The sequence below is a fragment of the Populus nigra genome, chromosome 10 (assembly GCF_951802175.1).
Source record: "Populus nigra chromosome 10, ddPopNigr1.1, whole genome shotgun sequence".
NCBI lineage: Eukaryota > Viridiplantae > Streptophyta > Magnoliopsida > Malpighiales > Salicaceae > Populus > Populus nigra.
The window spans coordinates 9037535-9049031 of NC_084861.1; the positions used below are offsets into that span (position 1 = coordinate 9037535).

The 11497-nt window shown below is 35.2% G+C and overlaps 1 protein-coding gene across 1 annotated transcript; it reads left to right on the top strand.

Annotated features, from left to right (window-relative positions):
• Window positions 1-4758: 4758 nt before the first annotated feature.
• On the top strand, window positions 4759-5181 carry LOC133705051 (small polypeptide DEVIL 4). Its single transcript, XM_062130144.1, has one exon. It carries the CDS (start codon window positions 4821-4823, stop codon window positions 4959-4961), a length of 141 nt encoding a protein of 46 aa, XP_061986128.1. The 5' UTR covers window positions 4759-4820; the 3' UTR covers window positions 4962-5181.
• The last annotated feature ends 6316 nt before the right edge of the window (window positions 5182-11497 follow it).

Genomic DNA, 11497 nt, shown 5'->3' on the forward strand with positions numbered 1-11497 from the left:
CCCGTTCTTTCCTCTAGAAAAATCTTCCCTAGAATCACAAGCTGAATCATCTATCAACTTTAAAAGTAGAAGATTCCACATTTGTTTTTCAGGTCTCATTCATGCTGGCTGGATATTTTACATGAGATAAATGTGGTTCACAAATCATTTACCAGAAAATAAGTGAAAATCACAACACAACTTCGAGTTAATTAATTAATACACTTAAAATCACTAAAATTATGAGAATTCATCAGCATGCAATATCTTTTAAATTAGTTAATTGAGCTGTTCATATCCATATTATTCGAGAATAAGCAACGATTCTACAACTTTAGCCCTTAACTTGTTCATTCTTCAAGCCATCTATATTTTCTATTTATGATCGCATACGTTTCTCTATTCCTGCGTGGTCATGGGACTGGGTAGCTAAGACTGGACAACGGTAACCTGGCTGGCCTGATCAGTCAGCTAAGCAAGGACACAGTCACATGTTAAATATCTGTTCGTGCATAATTGATTCAATAATTAACTCGTAATTACATGGAGGATTTCTCGTAAACTTCCCGTTAAGCATGAAGTTTACGACAGAATTAGAATTGGTCGAAAAAAACACAACTGTTTGATCAAATTGAAGTATTAGTCCATGTTAAGTTATGGCCATTTGAATGATTGGTTGAAGGAATTCAAGGTGAGGAGAAATCAAGCACAGCAGCATGTGGGAAGAAAGTTGCTTCATAAACAAAAAAGCGTATCAAAGTAGAATAATTCGCATGGTGGTCGAGCAAATATTAATTATAAACTATGGTTTCAAAGCTTATTGAACTAAGATAACAAATAATATTTATGTTGAGTCTATCACAGGCAATGTTATTGTAAATCACGAGACATTCACGTGCAAATCTGACCTTCTTGTTCAGTACAACAAGGCTGTTTTTATATGTGTGTACAATACAACAAAACCCGGCATGAAACACCTCAAACAAGACCTGTAACTCTTTGATTATAGTGCAATTAAAATATCAAATTTCACTGTTATTAGTTATCATCGTCTCTAATCTTTAGTTGAATCTTTGGTTTAAATGGTGGTTTTCATCACAAATCCTGGCATAGCATGCCATTGCTGATGTCATAATTACAACCTGTAAAATATTTAAATATTTTTGGTGCCTAATAATGCATGCATCAAGTATAGGGAAAAACAGGTAATGTGTGAACATTGAATATTTTTAGAGTCCACAATCATCAAATGATGCCCATTCCTATTAACTAGTTAATTTTAACTCGATATTTTTTATGCTATGAAGAAATCCAAATCTATAATAGGATGATAATTCAATATATTTAGGTTTATCATGAGCTGAATTTAAGAAATTATAGGTCTAGCAAAATACTAAACTCAATATATTTTTGTTTAATGATACGTTGAGCTCAAGAAACCATGAATTTAGCTGAGATTTCTTTGTGAATGATATTATTAAAAATAATTTTTAATATAGTTCAAAAACAAATTCAATATATTTTTAACCCATAATAAAATATCAGATCTAAAATACTCGGGTTCAACCATATACTGAACCTAAAAAACTATAAATCAAGCAAAATATTATACCCAATATACTTGGGATCAACCATGCGATAAGCCCAAGGAATCATGGGTCTTACAAAACGCCATACCCAATATACTTGGGTTCAGCCATGAGCTAAGCTCAATGAACTATGAGTTTGACAAAATACCAGATTCAATATACTTGGGTAGGGTTCGTTGAGCTCAAAAAACCATAAATTAACAAAATATCAAACCCCATACATTTAGGATCAACCATGAGCTGAGCCCAATAAATCATGATTTGAAAAAATATCAGACTCGATGTACTTGGGTTCAACCATAAGCTGAGTCTAATGAATTATGAGTTTGGCAAAATATTAGACCTGATATACTTTATTTCAGTCTTGAGTAGAGTCTAAAGGAACATGAGTTTAGTAATTTACTAGACCCAATATGTTTAGATTCAACTGTGAGCTTGATAAATTTTCAAACCCATCTCACCTAGGTTTTGCTCCCGACCCAATTGATATGTTAGGACCATAGAATTTTATTTTAGAATTATTAACATGGCCTATTTATGTTAGAAATAATCATCTCCCTATACTTGTAGATGTATGAAATATCTTTCAAAAGACTACCATATTTTTATCTCATTAATGATTTGTAAAAAATATTTATTTCTTATTAATGATCTATAAAATATCTTTATATCTCATTAATATCATCAAGCAAAAACAACTCTCCAGTCCTTCTACTCCACCAAATCAACAAGGTTCAAGGAGTATAAATATTCTTTGAACCACTTAGGTAAGAGTTTCACTTTTTCTTACTCTTAAAACATATATATCTTAATCTTTAGAGCATTAATCACTAAAAAACAAGAATAAACATTCTCGTTCTTAGATTTTAAAGTTTTTTATTATTATTATTTATTATTATTATTTTAAAGTTATTGATTTTATTATTAGAAGATCCTTAAATTTCATCAATAGAGACTGTTTTGCAGGCACTAAGATATTTACCATTGATTTTGCACTTCCTCAACTAAGAAGAAGGAAATATTGACATGAATATTTGATTAACTACTATTTAAATACCTAATAATCTGATTCATGAGATTTTAGAACATTATAACTTATACATATATGTAGGTAGCTTCTTTTAATGATCGAAATGTTAATACTTTGTCTACTAGACACAATTAACAACTGCGGTACTGTCCAATTAGACTCCGGAATCTCAAGATATTTGTAACATATGTAGTAAACCTATTATCATCCAAAACATAGAAACAATTAAAGTCATGTGTTATATATTCAAGGTAAGCACCACACATAGCATCAAAATATCTTGTCCGGGTTTTAAGAAAAGTGTGTAAGAACCAACAAATTTCTGATCATGAGCTCTTGAATCGATATTGACAGCTTAAAATTGTTCAAATAGAGAGATTAGAGTATGAATATCATTGATTATTTATTAGAATGAGGGTTAATGGAAGTTGGTGTCCCTTTGTGAAATGGGAGGAACACGAGACCAAGCAAGTGGCTGATTGCTTTTTGATCAAGTTTAATCTACTCCTTAATTTAATCAATCACTCAATTGGGCTATGTGCTCTCACAGTTTTTTTTTTTCCAAGATTGGCAGTGTAAATATATGGTGGAATCTAGGTCATATAACCGTGAGATTTCACTTCTTGACTCACTCTTGTTTTCTTTTCTGGGAATTGGAGATTCTGGAGTTGTCTTTCTTGATTTTAATTCACTGCAAAATGGTATCCTGTGATTTGGACGGCCATTTCATCTCTCTTTCTATACGAGGACTTCTGGTATTTTTTTAGTTCTTAGGCATTCCACCAATGTGACCAGTCTGTCAAATATTTGAGTAGAATTTCAAGTGAGGAGTGGATTCAAATTCCCATCAAATCTCAAGAGTTAAAATGTCGGCAGGATCTTATTCTCATGCGGCCTGCTGCCAACTTTACAATCTGACATGATTTCAACTTCTCTTTCGACAAACCCCCTGATATGTGTGTTCACTATTTGATTCACTGGTGATTCTATGGAGGTAAACTATCACATTAGGTCCCCTGTCTACCAAAAATATCAATTAAACCGTTGATTTACAGTGCTCATTTGTGAAAGTAACTAACTTGGAAGTGCTTGTCAAATTTCTTGATGGCTTGGAAAGTTCAATCAAATATAACGAGTGCTCCTCCATGCTCTTTGAAATCCCAAGCAGCTGGTTGTGGGCATCTAGTCCCTTGACACTCTTTTTTTTTTTCTGATGAAGCACCGTGTATTGCATGGAAAAAGAAGTGATCATGAATTATAAATATTAAGAACGGAATGCCCACCAAAGAATAATTTTATGGCATCCTCTCATGGGCATGGACGTACAGCCAAACCACGTACATTTAAAGTAAACAAATATCCGTCCCAAATCCAAAATCCTCTAAATTATGCAGCAAATGTCCAGAACTAACGTTTGGATAACACAAATAAAAATGAAATGTGCTCAATTATCCATGGATTGTGACAACACCATTGTATCATATGCGCTCATGCCCCACATGGAAGGATTTATATATTCATAGAGAGTCAAAAGAATTATTAAGATGAGCAGTCAAAAGAATTATTAAGATCAGCTCACTATAGTCTTTAAACATGCTGAAAAGGTAATTAATATTGCTTTGATATGTAGGATTCAACTCCCTTCTATTGCCTGTTTAGTTGGATCCAACAAGAACACAAGCAATTTTAAAAAGAGAAGTTAAGAAGTAGAATTTATTGTCAAACTATGATCCCATCATCATCTACAAATTGAGAGGCAGCCCATAAGCTAAGAAATTTGTCACCTTATTGAAGTAATGGCCGACCCACTGTGCTGGTGGGTGATGCCTATTTTCCTACACAATTAAGGATATGGTATAGATTATAGAGTATGACGGGGCAAGAGAAGAGGGAGGAGATGGGGGGGCTTGTTTGGATTCTTTTTATCATTTTCCTTGGAGCGTTGGGGTATGGTGCCCAAGTGGGGTTGTGGGGGCTAGTTGGCATTGTCTGGTGGGTTTAGCGACACTGCACGCCCTTTCATGCCCCATCGTTGGCTCTTTACTAGACCAGTCTGAGCTAGGACCACACCCATCTTACTATATAAACAGCCTCCCCTTCTTGCACTTCCATTTCAAGCCAACTCACACAAACTTGTATCTCAAAAATCATTTTCCATTCAATTCAACCAGTGACCCCCCCCCCCCCCCCCCTCCAGAAAAATAATAAAAAAATCACTAAAGATGAAGATGAACAGTGCTCGCATGGGGAGCTCAAAGAGAAGGATTTCAAGCAAAGGGCTAGGAGCTGTCCTTAGAGAACAAAGGGCTAGGCTTTACATAATAAGGAGATGTGTGGTCATGTTAATATGCTGGCATGATTAACACTATAATCTCCTCCTATAGTTACGATGGGGATAAGTAATCTTCCCCTTTTTTTTCTTCTTGGTGGAGTGTAAATAGCTGCGGCAGGGCTGGAAATTATTATGGGAGAGTTTTTTTTTTTTTTCTTAACAAATTTTGTTATGGCTTGGCCTTATGGGGCTTCGATAATCAATGTATACACCGGATAGTATGAATCAAAGCTTCGATATTATCTAACAAATCATTGCAATTGTTAATGCTCTCCCTGTTCCTTTTAGTTTTCTAGCTTTGTATTATTCTTTTTCCTCAGGGTCATAAGGGCGCATGGTGATCAATATTTGAGCGTTGCCTTGTGATTTAGTGGTCTAGCTGACCCTTCACTGCCTACCTCTTCTTCTTTATTTCCCTTTTAATTTGTTTTGGCATGAATGAATGCTTTACTTCAGACATATATTGCATCTAGATTTTACTTTCTTTGATTAACCCTGTTCGATGCCTCTAGCCATCTCAATTTGGTTGAGACGTCATTTGACTAGACTGTTCATAGTCAAAGCGATATTACTATCTTCGTGTTCAATAGGGGGGAAAAAACCCTCCAATATCTTCTTTTCCTCTGTGTTTGCTTCACTCATCTGAATCTCTCGAGGCATGTACAGATTCATGTAAAAAGAGTTGCTATAGGTACATCTAGGTGTTATCTCTGCAGGAGGAGAGGTGGGGAGATCCTCTCTTTTCCTGCCTTAAACATTATAAGTTTCTATATTTGTTAGAATTAGGCAGCTACTGCTAGGATTGTTGATTTAAGATCAAGATAAAGTTCAGAATGCGGAGGAAGGAAAATTGATGCATCTCGAAGTTGTATTCTTTTGTCCCGAGTCTCTAAATATGCAAATCCCATAACTAGAACTCCATTGCAGTAAAACGAAGAGGGCGTGGAGATAAGAAGGAAATAATATTCAACCGTAAGATACCAAGTGAGATTTTCATTGTTTTACAGCCATGATAGTAATCATCATTGATGTATTCAAACTCATTTATGTGTCAAATCTAGTTGATCCAGTTAAAGAGAATAAATTATTCAGAGTATTTTGAAACTTGTACTGTCAATTTACACTTTTTTTTCCTTGTTTCTTGTTTTTTAGGATGAATTTGAGAGCTAATCTTGCTCGCTACAGAAGCACAAAAAAGTAGCAACTCTTTTTGTAGATTTGGATGACTGGCTAAGGTGAAGGTGGGTTTGGACAGAGGCGGTCGTATAATGGACCGTGAGGTAGATGTAGGTCCATTAATCATTTGAAGTGAGGATTAGCTGTGATGATATTGCAGAAGCCCTTACTGTTTAATCATCATGTTATCTCCCACCTATCTCTAAGACACGTCCAAAAAGGCGTCAAATTAAGCACAGAAAATGGCTTATCATTGATGCTTTCCAAATCCTCTGTGTCTATCGATGTCGAGGCGGTATTTCATGAGTACATTAGATCTCCTTGGTTTTCCTTGAGAAACAATCCATCCCTTCAGCTGTCCGCTTTGATTAGGAGTTTGATGGCTGGTAGCAACTAATTTTCATATAATTACTCGGTAAATGCATGGTCTGTTCACCAGTCCCTCTCTTGCTAGTTCTTTCAAAAAAGAAGATGAAAACAGTAATTGTACTCTAAGGGGTTTTTTGGATCTTCCTTGACCCTCTTGTTGCGGTGGCTTTGTGGTCAAAACTCATTTTGTGGGCCTCGTGAATTATTGGGTTACAACCCATACTCACGTGTGACACGTGTACGGTAAAAGATGAGTGCTGCGTCTAACGGCACCCCCATTTTTGTTTCTTCTACTGTATTGTGCCTGTGAACAAAACAGGAGTAAGAAGCGACCGAGTGAAATGACGGATTTTGCTCGGCGTCCATACATCCACGCATATTATACTCTGAGGCCACCTGCACACCAAGACTGTAACTTCTTTCATCCGAGGATAACACGTGTCAAGATCGGTTCAGACCTTTTTCTTCTTCCTTTTGGATATCTTATGATGATGAATTTGACTGTGACATTCCAGTTTCCAGAATCTAAGCTTTTTATCCTAGGGATTGTAAATTCCTAATGTTGACTGAAAGAAGTGATATATGGGATTGTTTTACGCTTCTCTTTCCGTTTTGGATTCCCTTTTTCTTTTAAATGTGAGAAGATGCGGATTTTATTAGTCTTAATATCTTAAATCTGAGTACAGAAGAATTTGATTTTTGAACAAACATGAAATTTAATTTCAAGATAATCTGGCACTTGAGATAAATCTTAGTCATTACCAAACTCTTTATAGTATACAAATATTTAGTGATATAAAAAGCTTGGTTTAAATTTAAAAATTTAAATTATTAAATAAAATCTTGTATTATAAATTTACTTGTATAACACTAGCTGCTTGCCTTTTCCTTACTAAAACATTCATGATCAGAATCTAATAGTAAATTCATTTCATGAAAGATATTACAATTTAATTTGAACTCTAATATATATAAGTACAAACAGATAATTTTTTTTATGATAATTATATTATTTGATGATTAATGAATAGAATAATTAAGAATACTTGTCAAAGATAGCTTAAAACTCAACTCAAACATAAGCCAATACACATGGGCTACTATTTGATTTTATATTGAATGACAAATTATAACTATAATGAATGTGCAAAATCAGATAAATAAGATTAGAGATTTAAATTTATTACTTGGTAGGATATAAATATAAGAAAACTGACCCTTGAATACACATTGTAAACCCTATTCTAAAGCATCAAAAGGTAGTTTTTTTATTAAAAAAAAATCAAGAAAAATTGAGACAAGGATACCACACCGTTCCCCGACATGTTGATATTGCTTCCTGTAGTTTGAGCTAGAAAAATGAGAGATACCAATGGGCTTATTAAATTACTGCCTCTGAAAAAGAAAGTCTTGATACCACGAAAGTCAAAACGACGTCGCATAACAGTGCCTCCACCACTGCACTGAAACCAAGAAATTGAGGACTAATGATTAGAGGTTTAATGCATGCAAATCTGGTTCTGATTTCATTTCCCATCACATAATTCCTAATATTTTTGGTCAATGACAAAGTTAAAATCTTGAAAGCACAAATTAAACTGAGTTTAATAGTTTAGATAACATATCACAGGGCACATCACTCCGTACATGAGTGCCCTACAGGGCCTACACGCCATTAAAGCAGTAAAAAAGCAGAAGTAAAAGACCGGATTTACTGCTGAAGATGGAGGTGCATAATCCAATTGAATGGAGACGGCTGCAGACGATAATGGTTTCTGACATCCACAAATATGGCAATAAGGTGAGACATATATATTGTCTGCGTACTGTTTGCAGAGGGGAGTTCAAATGTACAACTGTTGCAAGATGTTGATGATGGCAGTAATTTCCAACGCACGTGCCTTCCTTCCTTTCTGGTAAAGGGTGAATCAACTAACATAAATGCATCAACAAACATGTTTTCCGTTGTTTTCTGTAGTCACTGCCAGCTAGTAGTGGGATTTTTTTAAAAAAAATAGCATAGTTCTCCAAAAGTTTTGTGAAAATAGCAAACTTGAAAGAGTTTTTAAAAAATATTACAACTTGAACACAATCATGTTTTAAATTATTGTTTTTATCCATAATTATTATTTATAATAGCGGCCGTGTCTCAGAATATTTTTCTATACAACCGTTATTTAAAATAATCATTATTTAATGAATGTTTCAAAACATCTTCCATTTGCAAATTAATTAACCTCATCAAAAATCAACTAAATATTTTATAAATATCTAATGATTAAAAAATGAAATTGAAGATCCAATAGCCAAGAAAAAAAAGATAAGATAAGGTGATCTAATGTGGCAAGAGATATAAATATAGGAAGAACAAAAAAAAGAAGAATGGATCACTAGGGACACACCGAGATTTTGTTTTTGACATACCCAATACTGTGATCTTAACGACACAATTCTAATTATACCTTGAAAAAAAATCAAATGAGATCGTAATTAACCTTGAACAAAACCGTTAACAAGTTATGATCATGTTTAATGATTTTTTAATATGTGATTAGAATTTTTTTGTTAAAATCTTTTTAATGGTACTAAATATGTTGAAAATAGAACTTTAATGTATTTCTGAAGATTTATTTTTTATTGGGTTCTGAATTTTAAATTTTATTTTTTTATCATTAAATATTTTTTAATCTTATTTTTTAATCATTAAATATTTATAAAATCTTGAATTAATTTTTTATATATATGTTAATTTAAATGAAAAAACATGAATTTGTTTTAACAACGATAGCGGTCGGTTGTTTTTAACTACTATTCTCGTCGACTGTCGTTTTCGATCTATGTTATTTTTCTCAACTTTTCTATGGAAATGTGTTTAAATTCTAAAATACTCGTAGTAGTAGCTAGTGGGTCCGCAATGTCAGGTGAACAGAAGCTGAGTTTTGCAAACTTAATATTCTGCTGTCGGCCACATAAGAAGGTGCCACCTCTCACTCTGTCCTGTCTAAACAAATAGAGAAGGAGATGACCCGCAGGTGATTGTCAAAACAGCAGCTTTTATGAAGCCCACGTGCACCTCCTCATCTTAAACCCCACCATGTCTGATTCCTTTTCAATCAGCATTCAGCAAATTAAATAAAGAAAAAGAAGCTGAGCAAGGCCAAGGCCAGGACCAGGCACGGGGACCCCCGATTTTTCTCTGTTATCAATAATTCTTCGCTTGAATTTTGCCTCTGTGCGTGTGCCTGTGCGTGTGTAATGGGCCATCTCAAAATTAGGTTTTGAAATTTTTCAAACAAGGTCTCGAGGTGCTTCAACTCAGTTATGAAGTCCACATCGTGGATTTTGCAGGCAACTAAAGCTTGTTGGGGGTATTAAGCCATTTTTCGCCTCTTCGTTCTTTAATGGTTTATGCAGGTTAATTTTGTAAGACAGCAAATTAAGCATTCTCCAACTGTTCACATCATGTTGTTTTGAATGTCCATGCGCTTATGAAGTCATTTTTGTTCAGAAACAACATAATCAGAAGATAATCAATATGTAGTTTGACAGGCGAGGAAGAAGAAGCCTAGGCTTCTGGAAGGACTGGTTAAAATTAAAACATGCATGCATGGGCTATAATCTAATGCTATAATTTGCACAGTTCATTACCATTGACCGGTCAAACGTTTGTTTTTGGGCCAAATTGATTAATGGGCAAGTGGCGAGTCATTGCTTGCTGTGGCTTATGGTAAGCAGAATGCCTGTCGTCCACTCGTGGAGTTCTGTTAGTAGATGACAAGGGCTTTGCCGCCAAGTAGAGGATGAATGGTCCTCTACAAGGACAAAAGTAGTTGCTCATCAGACGACAGGCCATTTGAAATTCACTGACATGTTTCTTGCAAAGAGGTGACAACTGACAAGCAAATTTACAAGCAGGCAAGAAACTGTCAGCCCCACCAGCTGAGGCGTTTGACAGTAGACGACAGCTCGTTTAGAAAACAGGTGAACTATTTCTGTGTAATCATCTGAAAAACAAGGTTTCAGGCCTTGCTGCCTGGCTAATTACAGCAAGGATGGTTTGGTTTCTAAGTGAGATTATGCTTCTACTATCAGGTATTGGGGAATGACTATTAGTTATCAATCCGATTTGATCAACGTGGTCTCATAATTTTATTATATAAGAAAGACCTGATCATTTATTTAAGACTAAATGAAGAACATGCAGCATTTCGGTTCTAGCAGATACTGAGCACTTGGCTGGTCGGTAGTTGGGTCTGGTAATTAGAATCATTGTCTCTGTTAAGAATGTTTTTATACCAATCATTCGAAGGTTGAACAACTAAAACCCATGTTTTCCCAAAGGTGGAAAGGTCTTGGCAACTAAACGATCTCATTAATTGACTTAAGAGAGTCAGCCCATGATTAGTACACCAACTAGCATTTATCAAGGATTAGCTTCACTTTATCTAAATTATAGGAACCTGACTAACTGTTATATGATCCAAAACCTGATAGCTAGTATGCCCTTTAATGAGTATTAAGTGATTAGTGTCTTAATAAAATCATGTCGTTGATGGTTCTTACTACCTAAACATGAGAGATACTTGGAGTTCTGAACAACTTCATGATATCATCCTGTTGCTTCAATTTTGTAATGCGGTTGGAACCAAATGCATGAACATGCAAGGCACAGACATGGTCCTAGACGAAATAATTGGCATTCTTTTTTTGTTAGAGCCCAAACTGGCCAGGGTGTAGAGGTCCTATCTGTCTGTTTCTTTAATTGCATGATGGCACCAAAAGCGAGAGAAGCCCTAACCCAAGTATTGGACCCTGAGAACAACACCAATACCCAGCTTCTCTTGCTTTTTTCACGAGCAGGTTTGGCTTCGACACTGAAGGGGTGCCCTACTTAAAGCAGCTAGAACAGTTCCCTCACGACATGCTGCCAGCCAAAGCATTTACTATGATGGGTCTTATTCCAGCTTCCCCACAAGCAATCATGCTGCCCATGTACAAAACAACTGTGCCGGTTACGTCTGA